General features: G+C 42.2%; 1 protein-coding gene across 3 annotated transcripts in view; it reads left to right on the top strand.

The window, feature by feature from the left end:
- The first annotated feature begins 11,023 nt into the window (after window positions 1-11,023).
- Window positions 11,024-20,816, top strand: part of PIK3CG (phosphatidylinositol-4,5-bisphosphate 3-kinase catalytic subunit gamma) — a 32,460-nt gene continuing 22,667 nt past the window's right edge. The window contains exons 1-3 of one of the 3 annotated variants that reach the window (XM_027890094.1): window positions 11,024-11,405; window positions 15,802-16,040; window positions 17,264-19,279. In XM_027890094.1, the coding sequence (XP_027745895.1) occupies window positions 17,276-19,279 (2,004 nt within the window). In that variant the 5' untranslated portion in view covers window positions 11,024-11,405; window positions 15,802-16,040; window positions 17,264-17,275. Of the gene's footprint in view, window positions 11,406-11,661; window positions 11,958-15,801; window positions 16,041-17,263; window positions 19,280-20,816 lie in introns of those variants that run through there. The other 2 variants (XM_027890095.1, XM_027890096.1) reach the window with 2 other exon arrangements.

Below are 20,816 nucleotides of genomic sequence, written 5' to 3'. Positions count from 1 at the left end.
AAGGCATCTGTCATCACTGAAGTAACCCATAAGCAAGCCTCAGAGACTATAATTGGGGGGGGGGGGGGGGGGGGGGGGGGGGGAGAGAGGGCGGGAAGAGAAGAAAATTAGATTCTTACCGTAACCAGTTTTAACTGGGAATATGTTACTATAAGGTAATACCTACTGAACCAAGTGGTTCACCAAGAGGAAATAGAAACCTATAAGGCAGACAAAAATATCCAACTTGTCTTGTCCTAATGCAGCAAGTGAAGGCTGTAATCATATACTTACTTTAGGTATCTAAGTTAGATACTGAGATGCCCATGGAAAATGCATGAATCTTTAATTAAAAAAAAAAAAAAAGCCCTTCTAGTTTCAGATGCTCTGAATCTCTTTTTAAAATACACTATGGTAGGTAGTGTGCATGCTCCAGGATTACATTTTTGGACTTTTCCAGGCACTGATGTACAGTGTACTCTTCCATTTTCTAAGCCTTAGCTGTACTGAGGTGACACAAAAGAATTCTTCTCTATCCACTACAAGCAGAAAAAATTATTAAAGGCTAGTAATGAGAGAGTAATGACACCTCACCCATGACAAATGGACATCAGGATCAACACAAAGTAAAGGGAGAATACAAGAGTTATCACCCTGAAGACACAGATGTCTGTCACTTCCCTAAAGATTTTTTGACAGAATGTGGGCCAACCAGGGGCAGATGCTGTACAGATGTTCACTCTGGTTACCTGTGGGAAACACTTAAAAATGCTGGAATCAGGCATCCTGTGTGCCAGGACAATCAGATGTGTTCCAGGCCATCCAACTGTGAACTGTAAACCTCCCTATACTGAGTGTTGCTCTGAAAATAAGGCAACCCTTAGGGATACTGTGCTTCAGTTAATGCCAAACAGCTGCAATCCAGTTTTGAGTTCAGCATACATATTTGTAGATAGTTGTTAGCAGCTGGCTAGCTGTCTGCCTGCAAAGATTTCAATAATATCAAGGTTATTTTACTAACACTGAATTACTTAATGAATGGATTTGGATATGTGACACATGGCTGTATGAGCACTTGCAAAAAATGCAAGCCATTGAATCCAAACCATAAAATAGCTACTTATCATAAAATAAACGTCAGACAAACAGTAATAACACAACTGACTGAAAGCAAAAGGGAATATGCCATCGTCATTGTACAGAGCTATACACTTTCACACAGTCTAAAGTGTCCTCATCTGAATTCTTACCATTTTTCACTGCAAGGCTGTGAGCACAAGACATTCCCTGTTTGTGTTATATCCCTACCCACCCCCTCTGAGTCATTTACCTCCTGGGTGTCTGTTGTATATCACTGATTCCCTGATACCACCTCTGTACATAAATTTCTTCCTTCTTCTTACAGATGCGTTGGAGGTCACTGTATGCAGCAGCAACACAGACGACATTGGCTTCACTAGTGTTGTAAGAACAACCATCCTGCCCTTGGTCCTGCTGTACTGTCTCCCATCACTGCAGAGTGGCTGAACACAGTAAGACCTTTTTCCTCCACATGGGACAGCTCATCTGCCTGTGCTGTCTCCATATCTGGCAGGAAAGGACTGAAGGCAGGAGCATGCCCTTGTGGAAAATCCTTGGCTGAACATATCAGCAATCTACACCCACTCCAACCAAACCAGGCCAAAAGGCAGATATTTCCCTCTTTCTAGAGGGAAGCAACCAACTTCTCTGCTCTCCTCTCTTTTCTCTAGGAGAAAACAAACTTTACAGCAGGTTTTTCTTCAGCTTAGGCATACCAAGTGAGTGTCCAAGAGCCACATTTCCCAGCAGTCCCCTGCACTGAGGCTCCCTGATAGAAATAAGTTATTGTGCCCCCAGTGGTATTTTGGGTTTCTTCCTAAACAGTGAAGGCCCAAGACCACCTGAAACTTAGCAAATACAGTCCCTCTTCCATTGCCAGTAGCTGAGGACAGAGAGGCAGGGAGGGCTGTTCAGCTTCAAAGGGTCTGCTCATGCTTCTACCTACTCACATAGATTTTCTGGAAAATCTTTTAATCCAAGGAGGCCTTTTTTTTGCTTTTTGGTATTATTCTAAATATATTTTAAACTTATTAATCGAGGTCAAACATTTTAAAATTTCATCTTTCAGCTTAAAGCTAGATGTTTCTTGAAACATTCAATTTGCTCCAGAAAATCCTTGTGTTGAAACTAGTATTGCTTACTGCATACCATTCAACTTCATACTATTCAGCAGAAACTTCTCTTTTTAAAAGCTCATTTCCCAAGTCAGCATGCAGTTTCACTGATATGCTTTTCTTTCTCTTTTTTGAATACAGAATAACTTGTTCCCCTTCTCATGTTACTGGAAAAGTATTTATATTTCATAACCATTTGACTTCTTTTACTAAACTTGATAATATCTTGACTAGAATCTTTACATCTGAATCTAATAATTTGCCCTGGACTCTGCTTTCCTGTGATAGGGATAACAATTATCTTATGAGCTACAATAGAAGCTGGCTCATCAGTAACCCACCAGATCTGCTGGTGCTGTGAGGGTGCAGAGTTTTACCATGTTCCATGGTGATATTCTGTCAGATAATACTCTGTCATAGATATCCCATTGTGTGCAACAACTGAAGTGACAGTAGTTTTCAAAGTTTTCAAAGACTTTTACCTGAGAAGCTGGGAAGAGAGAATGTGGCTGCAGAAAAGCAGAGGGTTTGAGGAAAAAGGCTAGGCTTCCTTTGGATGCCTGACATCACACATGGCTGGGTTGGTATTTCTGATATCACTCACGCAGACCTTCATGCCTAGAATGGCTATCTGGTTCACAAAGCAGCAGAAAGAATTTAAGTTCCTCAAATGTAGCCATTTGAGCAGCTGAGAGAAGGGAGAGTGCAGGGCTTACGGAAAGGTTCAACAAAAGCATGGGCTGTGCTCATGCTCCTGGGTACGTGTATAAGGAAGGTAAATATTTTGCAGAAAATTAAGTCAGGAAGAGATGAAAAAAAATGAAAATTAAAATGGAGTCAGGAAGATTTACATTGCTGGGAGATGACAGCAGCCAGGAGGCCTGAACCAGCCTCAGCATCAGCAGCCACCCTGTCAAGCAACACATATTCCTCAGTGCCAATTTCAAACCAGTCTGGTGTGTGAGAGAGACCGACATGTTAATGTCCTTAAGATATCAGAAGCCTCACTGGTCTATGTGGCTCCCCTGGATAGGTGAGTTTTTCCAGGCACCCCCAGTTGTAATCCCTGGCAGAGGCAAGTTGAAAAGTGTTTGGAGATCCCAGGTTCCCATCTGAGCTCCTTAACCCAAGCTGTCTGTTCAGCTCTAGCAAAGCCTCGGCCCAAAATGTAGTGGGCAGCTGGGAGGCAGCTCTGGCACAGCACCTGTGACAGACTGGGCTCTTGCGTGGAGCCTGTCCTCAGCAAAAGAAGTCACTCCTCTCTTTTCCATCCTGCTCCTCTTTGCCAAGAACTGGATTTAGGTACTTACATGATACAATTTACCTGATGATTGGGTGGGATGTGAAAGCTCTGCTAAGACTCATATTGGATGACACATGCAGTTGCAGCACAGATGCGCCAAAATCATGTGACCAACTCTCTTCCATAAAAACACACACAATACTTTCTATTTCCATACACTAAGGATCTTTAATTACTTTAGATATTAATGACTGAAAAAAAATGAAGTAACTATGGGTTAGGTTAACTACAGGTAACTCTGGTGAGTAATATTGTTCTCCACATCCCATGGATGAGCCAGGGAGAGCCCTTCTGGCTGTCACACCGCCGGGACAAGGTCCCGGTGATGCTCCTGCCGGCCCAGCAGGTGTCCCCACAGCACCAGGGTCTCTGTCCCGGAGCATGACGCAATGCCACCCTGGGCCGCGCGGTGGATGACGTCACGCCCGCGGGCAGTGACGCAGGTGGGCACATGGAATGGGCAACTCCAAAGAGCAAAAGTCTGTAGGTGTAACTTGGCTTTGTGTCCTTTGGCCCGGCCAGTGATGCTGCTGTTTTTGGCACTGCGGCAGGGCAGTGATGGCTGGGGAGGGCCAGGTCCAAGGCTCGTGCCCACTAAAGGTGACCCACTTAATTACCTCAGTGGGAAAGTGGGGGCAAGGGGCATGTCCCTGGGGGGAATGGCAGGTCGGAGAGGTTCGGTACCAAAGCTCCAGCACAGGGATGTCACAGAGTGCATTTGTGGTCAGCTGTGAGGTCCAGGTTCATACCAGCTGTGTACTCCTCACAGATAGGTCTACACCTCCAAAGGGTGATCTAAAGCCTCCTTCATGGGCTGAATCTGGACTTGTGTTCAATTTCCTGGCAAGTTACACTGCCAAAAATTGCATGTGCATCTCTCCAAGCACATCAAACACAAGACCTTCCCTTCTCCCTGACTGCAGGACCTGGGACAGATTTGCTTATCTCAAATTCCACAGTGTTTCAATATACATAATTTGGTTAAATTAGATTATCAGACTAACTCAGATGCAAACAGCTGGTTTCCTCCCTAATCACTAGCAAAGAGAATCCCTTCTTTTTGTACTCTTTTCATGGAATTAAGGCTGGAAAACAGGGTAATGCCAAGTTCCTTTGAAATTACTGCCAAAAATAACAGTGCCACCATTGCACACACACCCTGTATGCACACAATCAATCCCTCCTGGGCCTCCAGCATTCTTGGGTCTGCACTTTTATCCCTTAACTACATAGAACCCTAAAATATATCTTTTTTTCCTCTGCATGTATCACCTAAATAATATTTTTGTTAAAAATGGCTTGTATAGTCATTGGCTTCCATACATTTTATCTGCCCTAAGTTTCAGTAAGGTTAGTTCATGGCACTTACCTCACTGATCCTGGAGCATCTTGCAAGCTGAATGTGGGATTTCACATCAATCAGTTTCATGCCTTCATTCTTAGCAGATGATCACTGCTATTAGTATCTTGCTTTTTATCCAAGTGAAACTGAGTTAACTCAGCCAACACTGTCTCCTCCTGAGCTATTAACACAGGCAATTCATGTAATAGGCATGCAACAGTCAAACCACGGTCTTCTGGGCTGCTTCCCCTCATTAGCAACCTCCTAGATGCAAACCCTCAACTCCTAAACTCCCAGAAAGACCTTTTCAAATGTCCCTTTCATCTATGACTATTGTGATGCCAATTAATTGAAACAGAGGTAAAAATACGGAAAATTATTAATCAAAGTGTGGTTGCCATTTTCAGCGCTCAGCCTGTCAAGATAGAGCAGTCATTAGACTCTTCCAGGCTTCACTTTTAGAGGAAAGTCTGAGAAGCCCCATACTCTGCACAGGTGGTGACACCCAAGGGACCATGCAGTCCTGTGCCAGCAGGTCACCCTTCCTCAGGGCCAGCTCAACAGCACTGAGCCTCATTCATAAGGACCAGCTTCCCTAGTATCCTCCTGTGTGTCCCTCATCTCTATATCCTTATTCATGTCAACTTACCGCATATTTGGGAGTACTGTTGAACTTTGAAAAGACTGCAACATCTGGTCTATCCAATACTAGGACACCCTCTTCAAGGAGGAAAATCACACCATCTCAGCTAAAGCATTTTGTTATTGAAGACACATGGGAAAAATACTGGAAAAGAACATCACCTGCCCAAAGAACAATTGTCTCCTGCTGGGATGAAACAAAAGGCTCCTTCATGTCTGCCTCATTATATGAATTTAGGAAGACTTCCGGTAGCTTTTGAAATGCATCAAAGAGGCTCTGGATGTTGTTCAAAAGATCATTATTGTGGGCTATGTCTGTTCAGTAGCTGAGAGACAGCCAGGTGAACAACTACGAAGAAATTCAGTGCCATGCCCTGCCTGTTTTCAGCCACGTAGCTGCATGCAGGCAAGCTGGCCCAACTCGACCAGCATACTTGGGATAGGTGTCCTATGTACCTTGGAAAGCATGATCTGGCCATCTGACACATTTTAACTGCAGAAATAGGAGATATAATTTCTAGCACACCTAGTAGGTATCCAGCTGCTACCTGAGGTGGTAGGACTCTGGCTGAATCGTGGTGCACAGACAGATACTGCTGTCCCCTTTGGGCTTCAGGGTGCAGAACTGCAGATCAAGGGAAAGTCACAGCTTACTTTCTGGGCTCAGGAAGGGTAGGAACAGCAGACCCTGACCAGCACTTGCAGCAGTTACTGCCTTCCACAAGACACTCAAGCTGGGCTCAACTGCTGAATAGCTCAGGCTTCATGCTGGGAAATGCAAAAGACTAAAGACGCTTTGTAAAAGTTTGATGGAGAGGCCTGGCTTTCCACTGCTAGCAGGGAAATATGGGGACATGCATTTTATAGATAATGCAATATTTGTGATGGTAACTCAGGGAATCCTAAAATACACAGGATGTCTGGCAATACCAGCTGTTTTATCTGGGTGATGTTCCCATGTTTGTCTTTAACCATCCCTGGCTGACACAGACAACGGAGGACCATCCATACAGACCAGACTGACAGGTGATGAAGCCCTAATACCCACAGCATAGTGCTGTCCTCATTTTGTGTGTAAGGGTTGACACTTCCCATGTGGAAGTTTTGGTTCACAGCTTTACTTAGCTTCCATTTCTAGGAAGCAAATATGCAAAGTTCAAGGTCTGAAACTGGCTTTTTACTCCTTACAGTTGTGTTGGCTGCCTGGGTGTCAAGGCTTTGATTTGTCTGTAAAGAAGCTCTATATTCCAGTGTGAGGACAGGTGTTTATTTTAAAAAGCTACCAGTATGATGAGGTACTGTCTCCTGTATATGGAGTGTTGTCACAGATTCAACCCTGACATCCCAAAAGGATCCCCAGCTCCCAGGCAGGAGAGAGTCCTGCTCACAGGCTTCCTGTACAAGGGATCCAGCATTTTTTAACAAAATTCTATTATTCAGTCCCGTAAAAACACCAAATGTGGTAATCCAGACACTCTGCTGAGGCCACCTGTTAAAGCTGTTTGAGAAGATTAAGGATGTGATTCCAGAAAAGATCAGGCTGGGAAAGAGCTTTTTCTGAAGATAAATTTGTATTCAACTAAACTGTGGAACAAATAGATTCCTCCTTGAATGCCTTTCTGTATTCCTGAGTAGTATGACAGCAATTAGCCTGTGGGGTGCCTGTGTGGTAAGCAACAGTTTTGTGTTTGAAGGATACATTACTTCAATGTACAGGGAAACGCAATGAGGTAGTTTAAAGGGAAAGCATTTTACATTACTCATTTACAACAAAAACACAGAAATCCTCTGATAAAAGTCTACCCTTACATAGCTCCTGCGCAATGTAAATTTATTTACCTCCTCACAGATGGGGGGATGCACCAACAAATGAGTACACAGCTGAGCAAACTTTCGAAGATTAAGAGCACTAAATATCAGGACAGGAAGATAACACAGCAACACCCTTCAGAGAGCTTGTCTACAGAAACCTTATAACATATAACCAAATTAGACTAATTATTTTCAGTGTCAGAAACTTTCAGAGACTGAGGAATTCCTGTCTGTACCTTATATTTAACACTACTTAATATACTGATATTAGACTAGAGGACTTGTTGGAAGTGTGAACTCCTTTTCTTTACATTTCTATTTCTGACCTCTTTCATTTCCTCTGTCAAGTCCCAACACCACAAGATGATGCAACATTGCATCAACATCCCCTAATACTGAGACCTCTGTCAGCAGCCACAAAATCTTGTGAGTTTCCCCACCCCTTTAGAATAACCAGTGATCTGAAAGATCTGTTTACACACACTCTGGTACCATGAGGAGTACCTCTCTCTCTCTGACAACCTCATACACATGTGAACAGAAAAAAATTGGCATTCAAGCCAGTAAGAGGTATTATGTGAGTTTTACATCTCAGCTGATGTGTGTACATATGTGGTACAGAGGAAATAGCTTGCACTCCCACCCCTGTGCTTTAAATACCTATTCTGAAGCATAACAGCCTAAATCAATAAAATGGGAGACAAAATCTTCAGCAGATGTACCTCTGAAGGCTTCTGAACACCTGCTGTTTCCTGTTTGCGAAGCTTAAGGTGTTTGAAGTGAGGGATTTTGTGCAGAATCTCGATCACAGGAGCAACAGTCTATCAGGAGAAAAGGAAAGAGTGGGTATTTCTTGGAGGAGAAGGCAAAGAGATAGACAAGACTCCTCTTTTTCTTGTTAGAGTTTTCCTGACACTGCTCTCCAAAGTTACCATATGATTGTGCATATGGACAAATCAACAGCAATGATGTCAATACAACTGATCACATATTTACAAGATCAGTTTTCACAGCAGAGCTGTAAGATTTATTTATTAGCTGTAAGTCTATTTATTTTAAATCCTCTACTGAATGCACCATAAACTGTTCACACCCAATTAGAAAATTCCAGCTTATAAATTCTCCAAGGAAGGAGAAAGCTATCTACCACTGCAAGGGGATGCAAAATGTATTTCCCATTTTCTTTACATAAAGAAGCAATTACAAAACTGAATGTAGCTATTGCTGGAACTAGGCAAGCAGGCTTTTATTTTGTTGTTAGAAGACCTACAAACTTACTGCATTTAATTTTTTTCTCTGCTGGCAATATAGAAAATAAAATCCAACCCAAACTACTAGATACTATTTCCTAAATTGTAATGAACCCAGTTTGTCAATGACAACTGAACAATCACATCCAGTTCCAGCATATGTCAGTATATAAAGTTGTTGCCGAGCTTTAATGTGGCTGTTACTCTTTATCGCAGTAATCCATGAAAGAACATAAAAACTGATGTTTGTGCAGAGGACACAAAAGACACCATCTTACACTTTTCCAACCTCCAAAACTGCCATTTAAGATCATGACAGTGATTCCTTGTCATATTTTTATTACAGCTGGAACATAAAGCAAATAATTGCATTTTGACTGCATTCCACAAGATTATATTAGCAAAATGATTGCTTCTTTGCATGACTAATTTTGATTAAATCAGCTTCATTTAAATATCAAATTGTGTTCTTCACCTTCCTTCATTAAGCTATGGTATTCCTGACTGTTCTAAAGTTCCATTTTTGATATGGTAAAATATGCATTTTGATTTATTCTACAGGCTGTTCTTGACTTAAAAACAACAACAACAACAACAACAACAACAACACACACACACACACAAAAAAAACAACAAACAAACAAAAAAAACCAACCAAAACAAATGAACAGATATTTTATGGGAAAGGGTGTCACATTTGGAAATGAATAGGAATAAAACAATGTTATAATGTGTATTTCCAAAGAATATACAACCTACAAGGAGAGCATCCTTGCTCACAGGAAAATTTGTTATTACTTGATTTACCAAAAAAGGCAATAAAGAAAATGGTGTTATATATAGACAAGGTGAAGACTAACAGCAAAAATTTAGTATTTTATTAACTTACTCAACCCTGAAAAGACAAAGATTTTCAGTTTACCAACCTTTCTCAAATATAATAAGCAAAATAATTTATTCTTGCATTGCAAATAACATTATGATGACTTATAGCTATTTAAAAAATATGTTATACAATTCTGGCTGAAATCAACATGAAACGTGTCATTTGCTCTGGCTGTATATTATTCCCTCTATAACTGTCTTTTGACAAATGACAGTCTTTTTATTCAGCTGCTCAAATCTCCATATGTTTGTGCATCCCCAAATAAAGTCCATGGATTTTAACAGGATTAATCTCCAAACTGGTTACACTTGTGTTCCTGGAGTGATCCATCTGGGGATCCAGCCAACAACAACAAAAAAAGACTTCCTATTTTGATAGGGCTTTCAAATGTCTTTTAAAGCATTCAGTAATACACATGCTGTGCAAAGCTGAACTTCTTTGACAGATACTACCCATTGAATCAGGCAAAACCAGGCATGAAGTGAGTCTTCACTGTGTTTCCCCTGTGCTGCACACACATCCCGTGATAGTTGTAAAAGGCTTTTGCTTTGCTTTCATCTTTGTAAAAACTTGAGGAACTTGAGGCCAGCACAGAGTTATGATTCCTTATAGCCACAGTTCAGTGTAATGTATGTTCATTGAGAAACTCCATGTTTATATAACAGTTCCTCAAATACTCACTGCTTCAGGCTGGTATTATGATTCCTAATGTCATGCAAATGATTTTTTAAGTTGAAAGAATCCATCCATACTATAACAACAGTTATCTGGCTTTTTATAATACCATCAGTATGTGTAACAAACTAGTTATTTCCTTCTGATATTTTATTTCTGTGGAGGTTAATAATAGTCTTTGTGGCAACCTGTGGTCTTGTGCAGTACTCCCTGAAGGTGTGACCTTATGTCAACATGGCTTTCAGGGCGAGTGTGTGCACTCTGCCATACAGGGTTCATCTGTGACACTCACTGCATGATCTGGGTCAAAGAAAATCTCAATCATGGAAAGTTTTCTGTTCACTCCAAAAAAGAGCTGCAGAGACAGAAATGCTCAGCTCCACATTCAGAGCCAAACAGACAGCAGCCAGGGTGGGGAAAGAGTGGTGAGGGGGAGTTGTTTGTTTGTTTGAATTGGATGCGAATGGTTATTCCTGAGCTGCATTTTGAGGCCGGGCACCCTAAGGCTGATGAATTAATCCTCCTGCTGTGGGCAGTCTTGGCAAGGCCTTAGCTGGAATACTACTAGGTCCAGTTCTGGGCAGTGCTTTCCAAAAACAATGTGGCCCATTTGGCAAGAACCGGGAGGCGAGCTACAGGAATCATAGGAAGTCTAAGGAACATGACCTAAAAAGAGAGATCCAAGACTGCCCAGTCTGGAGATGGGAAAATAGTAGAAAAACAATAACACAGCAACTTCGAACAAAAAAAGTAGTTTTTAAAAAAATAAGCAAGATGCTTAACCTGCAGAAGCCGTTTAATCAGACAGTATGAAAATCATTCCAAAGGAGAAGGGCAGCTTAGACAAACTGATTTGCCCTTGCCCTGAACGAGCTGCCCGCACCCCGGGGGGCACTGCGGGAGTGCCGTGGGCATGCCGGCTGCGGGGCCCTGGGCAAGGAATACCTCAGGAAGCTGCTCCCAGGGGGGTTTGCTGCCTGTACTGACACCAGGACACATCCTGCATGACTTGCGCTGACGAGTAAAGCCACACCGCGGCTGTGGTGCTCCCACCCCGCCGGCGGGTCTGTCCGCACTCCGGCTGATGCGGCCGCGCCGGGGCCAAGGCCGGGTGCCCCAGGGCCGTGGCGGGGCCGGGCGGGGCGGGGAGGCCCCACAGCCGGTTCCCTCTTTGCCCGGCGTGTGATTGGCGGCGGCTCCGGAGCTGCCTCTCCCGCCGGCCATGGAGCCTCCCCGCCGGTCCCCGGCCCGCGCCGCTTCCTGCTGAGGCGAACACCTGTCCGGAGCCGGAGCCGGGACCGGGGCCGGGGCCGCCGCTGTGGTGAGTAGCTCCGTGCCGGGGGGTCGCGGCGGACCCCGCCCCAGGCCGGCCCTGCCCGAGGCCGGGGCTCGCAGGTGGCGGTGCCGCTCCGCTCCCCGCGGCGGCCACGGGCGGACCCGCCCCGGCCCCGCGCCCGCCGCAGGGCGCCCCCGGCCCCGGCAGCCCCGGGGGTCCGGGCGCGGCGAGGTTCGCCCTCCGGCGGGCGCTGCGGGCGGCACCGGCCGCCATCTCGGGGCTCGGGCGGTGGGCCGGGGGAGGAAGGGAGGAAGGGAGGCAGCCCCGGCTCCATCCCGCCGTTCCCGAGCCCGGGGCCTCTTCCCGCAGGGCGTGCGCGGCTGGCCGGGGTCGCCCCGCTGTCCCCGGCGCTGCTGAGCCCCCGAGCTGCCCGGCCCCGCGCGGCCTCGGCCCCGCCTCACGTCATGGCCCAAACAGGAGTTACGGAGTTTGATGGAAAACTCGCCGAGGAAGCTTGTTGGAACGTTGAATGAAACAATGCGAAGTGAAGGATAGCACTAGATAGTGTGGCAGCAGTTCCCTCGGGTCGTAATATCTGTGAGTCAACTCTGCTTTTAAACAGTAAATAACTGTATTTCCTCATCCAGCAAATAGTAGCCTCTTGTGTCTGTCTGGTACATACAGACCATAAAACCTTACTGCGCTACAAATCGTCTGAAATAATAGCTGAGGGCATTCGGGAGCTGGTTATTGGTGTCGATCAGATCACGGCGTTGGGAATCAGCGTTGGGCACAGACTGGCAGGACAGGCAGTGTCCAAATGGCGAGCGTGTCCCAGCAGGAACCATAGCTGCCATCTCCGTGTTTCCAAACTCCACGTGAAGTATTGCTTTGAAGGTAGATTATCCATGGCTTGTGTAACGCCAGTTAACTAAAACTTGGCTGAAATTCTTACCTAAGTTTTCTGAGCCGGACAGAAGTTACTGTTTGTTCCAGAATCGGCCCCAAATAGATAGCTCATGTAGAAACCAAAATATGCAAAGGTCTGTAGTGAAGGCAGGGGGAACCTGAAAGTGCTACAGCTGTAATAGCAGTTTGATTGAGTAACAACCTCCCGACCAAGCTGTATCTGCTGATTTGTATACTTTTTGATGTGGAATGTGACTGCATTACCTGTGAAGTTTACTTGCAAATGGGAACCTGCACTGATTTGATTCCCATGAGAGCTAGTAGTTGCTAGAGGATCTGACAAACAGAGCAAAGTGGTTTGTTGTTGTTGTGTTCATCCTTAACGTGTTAGTGCTGTATCTTACCTGCAGTGTTCAGCACTGGATCACCAGTAGGTGTAGGGAAAATGTATTTTACTTCTGCCCAGCAAATGCAAAGTTGTCTCCTGCTGCAGGACAGTGCAGGCAAGTAGATGTAGTTTAGTGCTTGGAAAGCTTTGGGTCATGTCATGGTAGTTTTGGGTTTTTGCTTTTTTTTAACTTATCTTTTAAGTTAACTTTGTCTGAAACTATGAACATAAAAACCCTGGAGGTGTTTAAGAAGAGACTGGATGTGCCACTTAGTGCTGTGGTCTCCTAGATGAGATGGTGTTGAATCAGAGCTTGGACTCGATGATCTCAGATGTCTTTTCCAACCTAGTTGATTCTGTGATTCTGTGATTATTATATTGGCATAATGTATGCACAAGGTAATTCTTACTCGGTAAAATGTGCTTATTTTCTTGCAGGTTGAGTTGACTGGGAAGGAGTTCACACTAAAGTAAAAAGAATAATTTTCAAGTAAGGTTTCCACATGATGTATTAAACCAGAAGCAGGAGCTAATGTAGAATAAGTATAATAGTAACCAGCAGAACTTTAATGCAGTCCTAACAGAGCAGTGAAGATTGACAGCTGTCCTAAATTTTTTCCAGCTGAATATATGAAGTAATTCATAATACCGCATTGTCTTTTCAAAGTGCCTTTCAGCCAGTGTTTTCAAGTCATTTAACAAGTTTACTCGTTAATTTATCTCCTAATTCTACTGTGAATCATGTTTCAATCTCATCTTAACTGTGCTGGCTCTGTTCCTCTCCCTTCTCTTCTCTCACTGCCCTACCACTCCTGTAAGTGATGAGTCAGATAAAGGAACTGATCCAGCTGAAAATTAACCAAATTTTTTGTTGTTCTTGTTATGGTCAGATTGCTGACCTGGGTGAAGAGATAGGAACAAACTAGAGGCAAAGGCAAGACTGTTTACTTGCCTTGGTTACCTTTCTACAGACCCCCCTCCTCGTGCTCCATTGCACCCCATCAGGATTTGTGAACCAGTGGTAGGACAGTTCTTTTAATTCAGGGATATTCAGGGTTGATGAGGCTCATTAGAATTAGAAATAAAAAAGTGATTTTTGCTCTTGCAGTAGACATATGGAAATGTCAATACTCTAGGTAAAGCTTAGGCATGACAAAGGTTTTAGGAACTCATTTTAAATGATTTAACATCAAAGTTTTGTGACGCATATGCGTGAGGCAGTATGGTTTTGCCAGCACATAGATTAGCAGAAAATGGATATAGTTGGGTGTCGCATTAAGGATGGGGACACTTTTGTGTCTGTCACTGCAGAGATGGATAAGAGACAATCAACTCTCCAAGAATGGCCTTCTGAAGCTGATGAAAATGGATGATGGAGATGGAGATTGGATTGGGCTGGACTAGACATGACAGGTCACAGCTCAAATGAATTTGGAGAAAAGACAGCCTTGTATAGGCAGGGCAGCTACAGAAGTGCCACGCATTTTGTGTTGCATCTTGATGCAGTTTGGGGAGGAATATCTGAACCTTTCACTGTGTTGCACTACCTGCCTTTGTAAGTGGATGAGTGTGAAACAACTGCATTTGTTGCACACTGTGCAGCGTAGCTCTCTGCTGCATAAGGTAGAGATGCTGCCTTTGATTGTCTTGATGGTCTTGATCAGTCGAGTAGTGCTGGAAGAGCTTAGCAGAAGATGGACTGTTTGTTGTATATGTGTTTGAAAAATTAATCCTTGGGTGCGTAGCACATAGCAGCAAGCTGAGGACATCTTAAATCTGGAAGCTTTCTTAGATTAGCAGAACTTAATGAAACCAAAATGATTCCAGATTTACTTATATAGGGGCAGAATAATGACTTTAGAATAAGGGCTATTTGCAAAAAATTTACGCAGCCTGTTGACATGAAAAAACTCTTGATGCCAGTTGCTTATGTTTAAATGAAGAAAAATATGTGACTAAATTGCATTTTAAAAATTATACAATGTAAGAGGGGAATGCAGTGTGTACTGCTGAGATGCCACAGAGACTGTGGCTGATGAATACTGACAGGCTGCACATGGGTGGAGGATGAATGTTGGAGGTGTCTTGGCCAAGATGAGTAGATTTCATGCCAGCGACAAAATGTTCAGGGTAACTTCGCCACTGCCATGAGAACATTCAAATACTGGCTTTAAAAGATAAAAGGAGCTGGGACAAAGTGTGTTTCCCCCCAAACTCACTTCCTGAGAAAAATAGCCTCTAAAAAGAAATCAATCTTGGTTGCCAAGCAGAATGATGCTCTGAGAAAGAAGAGCTGTGTGTGGGGGGGAAGGCATTTTTCTGAGATAGAGAATGGCCCGCTGGAGACGGGTAAGAGGCTGTCAGATTTTTTCACCAATACAGGGGGAGGGTTATTTTTCACTTTTTAATAAAAAATGTCTTATGAATAGGAAGTGTGAATATGTTAAAGAAAAAGGCACCACCACTTCATTGTTGTTAAAAGACCTTTCAGCTATTTCATATTTTTTCTTCTCAAGAACCATAATTTTTGTAGGATATGTACCACTGTAGGATGTGTACTGCTTGTTGGTCTTCAAAAGGGTCAGTATTTCACTGGAAGAGTCATAAGGAAAAAGGATATAATTAGAGTTTTTTCTGTCTTTTCTTTCTGTTTTGAACATGTTTTCCCAAATATTTTTTTCTGTGGGCATTTTTTTTAGTAAAGGAACAACTGTTCAGGTTGTAGTTAACCACAGGAATTAGAGTTGGAAGTATATGGTTTATTTTCTTCCTGAGTCTTAAGTCATCATTTCTAGTGGATTGCAAGGCCCTTGGCAGATACAATATCCATGTGATGCCTGTACAGAGACTGGCTTAAAAAACTCAAGTGAATTTAAGTTGATTGATAACCTGAAACAGCTGTCACCATGAAAATAAAAGTAATGAAACATTGCAGATATACTTGTCTTTTATCTAGTATTGGTATTTTACTCTTTTATAGTAATCTCTCAAAAATGTTTTGGTTTAAAATGTTTTATTTTTTATTGAATTCATTACCTTTATTGCCCAGATTATTCTTTGCTATTTTTAAAAGGCTTTAAGCATGTCTTCTATGTGTGTATGTTAAATTGGTGTACTGTTGGTGTATTTTTACTGTTATAACAGGAAAAGCGTTCTGACTTTTTTTAAAATGAGCAATCATATGTATAATCGACTTGGTTAAAACTTCCTTCCTGGTAAGTGCAGCACTTCCTTTGCATCTGGATATGAGGGCAAGCAAGAAAAGCAGAACAGCCTAAACAAAGAAACTTTTTGTGTGAATGATCCTCCTTTAAAAAAATAGGAACTTCAAAAATTAAACAAATGAGTCGTCTTCGGCAAGTCAGCCTTTGTTTTATAAGCAGGTAATATTTCCTTCTACTTTGTCAATTATAGACCACAGTCACTGCTTTCCGGAACTTGAAAAAGAATTTTAGTTAACGTGCTGTGTTGCTTCAGTTTAAACTTTTACATTTTTATCTGCTTGTTTTATTATCTGCTAAGGAATCATTACACTGATTTTACTTTTCTCCAGCAGTTAGAGAAAGATTTTCCATGTAGAAAGTGTTGTTTGGAAAGGAACTTCACTATGCTATGGCAGTTTGGCTTGTGCGAGTGTGCTCAATCAGCTCTGCCTTCCGCTTTCCAAGCTCTCGGTGAATAAGTTCCACTTTAATATTGTTCAATGGAGATTGACTGAAAGCAAGAATATATTTTGTTTACTGAATGCGGATAAGGTAGACTACTTATGTTTGATATTGTTTCACCGGCGGTTTAGGTGTGATTTGATATATAGGGTAATAAATCGGCGTCAGCTGGGGAGATTTTTTTTCTGTAATAAACTATTAGTTCATATTGAAAGTGCATACTTTGAAAATGGATGGATGTTATCGGTCTGGTGAATTCAAAGGAAGCACATGTAAGGACACTAGCCTTGAATTTAGATGCACGTTAAATACCTGTCTTCAGAAATAGTTTCTGACTTTTGAATCCTAAGAGCTGTTTTTAGGTGGAAGTCCTGATTCCTCATCAGTTAAAAGAGGCAGAGGAAACTGGGAATAAGCTCATGTCTGTCCAGTCTGCAAATATTGCTCTTTTTTTTGTTACTTTCTGCCATTCCTGGAGCTCAGTGGGATCGTATTCTGCTCATACACAGGAGTATGTCTTTTGATTTCTATGTAAATCCACTTGTGTTAAATCAGCATCATCAAAACAGATGAGGCAGCAGAAGAATCAGTGTTAGATCAAATAGAAGCAAGAACAAATCAATATGGAGGTCGTACACTCAGATTGCTTATCGTCAGTTAAATCTGGGAAGGATGTCTAAAAGCTCCATTTTAATGATTTAATCACTGTAGGGTTGGTTTGGTTTTTTTTAATTTATGTTTGGTATTGAATTGAATAGACTACATCTGAGTTTATCCATGTAAATCAAGTATTTGTGACAAGAAATTATGGAGAAGCAGAAATATGAAAAGTGTATACATGGCAGGATTCTAGTCTATGATTTTAATTAGCAAGACTTAAAAAATTAGAGTAAAGATAAATGTAAATGAAGAAGTAATCAAGAATTTTTATGTTTTGCTAGATTTCTTCTGGCATGGAGTTGGGGGATCACGAACAGACTGTTGTTATGAGAGAGGAAAACAAACGAAGGAGAAGAAGAATGAAACCTCATTGTACATCCAGTAGTTTTTCTTCAATGGAACTGATATCCATTGAGTTCATTTTACCTACAAGCAATAAACATACTAAAGTACCAGAAATGATGTTACTTGAAATAGCTGGCAACTGTACGGTTGAGCAAATGAAGGCACAGATTTGGATGCGTGCAATAGAGATGAGTCAAACCACAGACTTCTACCATGCATTCACCCCAGATCAGTTTGTCCTGCAGTATCAGAAGAAAGGGCAATGGTATGAAATTTATGATAAACATCAAGTACTGCAGACATTGGACTGCATACTGTACTGGAAAGTGTTACAGAAAAAGGTAGGCAAGATCTATGTTGTCCAGAAACAAAAACCATCGGAAGAAGTTCAGGAATTTCAGCGGCAGCTTAATGATTTAATTGGTTACGATGTCACTGACGTAAGCAACGTGCATGATGATGAGCTAGAATTTACCCGTCGCAGATTAGTCACTCCACGAATGATAGAGGTAGCCTGCAGAGATCCTAAATTGTACGCAATGCACCCATGGACTACATCCAAGCCACTCCCAGAATATTTATTTAAAAAGATCACTAATAATAATATTTTCATAATCATACATAGAGGAACAACTAGTCAAAAAATTAAAGTGTCAATAAATGACACTCCAGATATGATTCTTCACAGCTTTTTCACAAAAATGGCAAAGAAAAAATCTTTGATGGACATTCCTGAAGATCATAGTGAGCTGGATTTTGTTCTCAGGGTTTGTGGCAGAGATGAGTACATTATTGGAGAGACACCAATCAAAGACTTTCATTGGATAAGACAGTGCCTTAAGAATGGGGAAGAAATCCACCTTGTCCTAGACAATCCCCCTAACCCGAATGAGGATGAGGTTCAGAAGGAAGAATGGCCCTTGGTGGATGACTGTACAGGAGTTACAGGGTATCACGAACAATTGACAATAGACGGAAAAGATCATGAGAGAGTCTTCACTATCTCATTGTGGGATTGTAATAGGAAATTTAGGGTGAAAATAATTGGCATTGATATCCCAGTTTTACCAAGAAATACTGATCTTACTGTGTTTGTGGAAGCTAACATTCAACACGGGCAGCAGCTCCTTTCACAGAGAAGAACTTCATCGAAACCTTTTACTGAGGAGGTTCTGTGGAATATTTGGTTGGAGTTTGATATCAAAATCAAGGATTTGCCTAAAGGAGCTCTTCTGAATCTTCAGATATACTGTGGCAAAGCACAGGGGCCTTCCACAAAGACAAACCTTCAGTCACATGAATCCTCCAACTCCGATACAAAATGCAAAACCCAGCTTCTCTATTATGTAAATCTTCTGTTGATAGATCACCGTTTCTTGCTACGAAGTGGGGAGTATGTGCTCCACATGTGGAAAATTCCAGGCAAGGGGGAAGAACAAGGAAGTATCAATGCAGACAAACTCACATCAGCAACTAACCCAGATAAAGAAAACTCAATGGCTATCTCTATTGTGCTGGACAAATATTGTCACCCAATTGCCTTGCCCAAGCACAGGATAGCATCAGACCCCCAAGGGGACAGGACCCGAGCTGAAATGCCCAACCAGCTTCGCAAACAACTTGAAGAGATCATAGCAACTGACCCACTTAATCCACTTTCTCCTGAGGACAAAGAACTGTTGTGGCACTTTAGATATGAAAGCATAAAGCACCCCAAGGCATATCCTAAGCTGCTTAGCTCTGTGAAATGGGGACAACAAGAAATAGTGGCCAAAACATACCAGTTGCTAGCTAAAAAAGAAGTTTGGGATCAGAGCACTTTAGATGTTGGACTTACAATGCAACTTCTGGACTGTAACTTTTCAGATGAAAATGTCCGAGCAATGGCAGTTCAAAAACTGGAAAGTTTAGAAGATGATGATGTTCTTCATTATCTTTTACAGCTTGTGCAGGTAAGGTGTATTTGCATTCTTAAGCTCTGCCTTGCAGGAATATTTGCATTACCCCATCACCATTCTCATTTTAGTAGGTCTTATTAGTAATCCCTAGGTTTGAAGTCTTCAGTGTTTAGTCAAAGCAGTGGTAGTAACCAGGTTAACACAAAACACACTTTTCTACTTTTTGTGTTTTGCTTGTGTCATTGTTTCTGTGTTACTGTTGCCTTGTGTCTTACAATTTGCATCTTGTGTTTACAGTAGTAAGTTTTTCTGAAAATTAAATGCCAGCACAGCTGTGGTGGGAGTAAATCCTAACTGCGCTGTCTTTAATCCTGTTCATATCAAGTCTGAATCATACAGCACTGAAGAGTTGTTAACCGACTTTATCAAAAGAGTGTAGACAGAAAGAAAGTAAGGGTGAGTTGACATGGGCAAGGCCTGAAGAAAAACCTGGGGTTGGGTTTTAGGTCAAGAACACCAGTGTAGTTACACAGTATATTGCAGACTTCAGTCTTGTAGTGTTAAGGGGACCAAATTTATCTAGAAGCTTCCAAAAAAAATTTTGAAAGTAACTAAAGAGTTGCTAGGACTACGTAATAAGGTTAAGTCATTTGAGGAACTTGGGTGAAAAATTGTGGGTTTAATGGCAATGAATCACTTCTGTATCGATTAGAAGCGCTTTGTATATGAATCTGCCGGATGAAATGTTGAGAAGGTTTATATCAGTTATAAGTGAAAATAGGTTTGGTTGCTTTTTCTCAACATGGTGCTGTCACTGGGCAGCAGCAAAGTCTCCTCTGGTGGCTGATGGAAGCTGTAACCCCGTGTTCTTCCTGGTGAGCGTGGCCCCTGCAGCCACGCCACTCCACAGGCTTTCTGCACCTGGCAGGGCTCTGGTTTGCATGGAAAGGCTGATGTCCCTCAGAGCGGGAAATACTTCTTTCAGAGAATCAGAGGACAAAGTTGACATTCAAAATTTGAAAGAAAATAGAAATGGAACAGCTACAGCTGGGGAAGCTGCAGGATGTGGCTTTTAATTTCTGCGATTTCAGAGAACACCTGGGTTCCCAGGAAAATGGAAGTTAGTATTTCAGGTTTTGCTGCAGTAGTGCTTAAACAAAACCTTTCTAGCCTTGTCTTTGCTTGCTCGAAGATTAGGCAGAATTTATGCACTTCTGCATTAACCAAACGAGTCGCTACGGTTACCTCATTGGACCTCCCACGTAGTTGCTGCTATATATATCTGCTTGGCTTGTGAGCTTTTGCTGTCTACATGTGGCTCAGCAATTTTATACAGTTTTTTTGGTATCCAAATTAAGAGTTTGGAATGGTGATTGGTGGCTGTCCTAATGCCTGAGAGAATGGAGGAAATACTGGGGTTTTTTCCATTTGTTGTTTGTTTTTGAAATTGTTTGTTTTCAGGAAGTACAAATCTGGTAAGTTTTAAAGAGAATAAATCTCTCTAACACTTAAATAAAATACATAAAATCATAGTGGTTTAACTTAGCTGTGTCATTTTTAGTAAGAGATGTTGTAAGAAATTACAGGATTA

Source organism: Empidonax traillii, unplaced genomic scaffold, assembly GCF_003031625.1.
Source record: "Empidonax traillii isolate 1590-97213 ecotype Southwest subspecies unplaced genomic scaffold, ASM303162v1 scaffold277:size2070623, whole genome shotgun sequence".
Lineage (NCBI taxonomy): Eukaryota > Metazoa > Chordata > Aves > Passeriformes > Tyrannidae > Empidonax > Empidonax traillii.
This window is presented reverse-complemented; position numbering and strand designations above follow the sequence as displayed.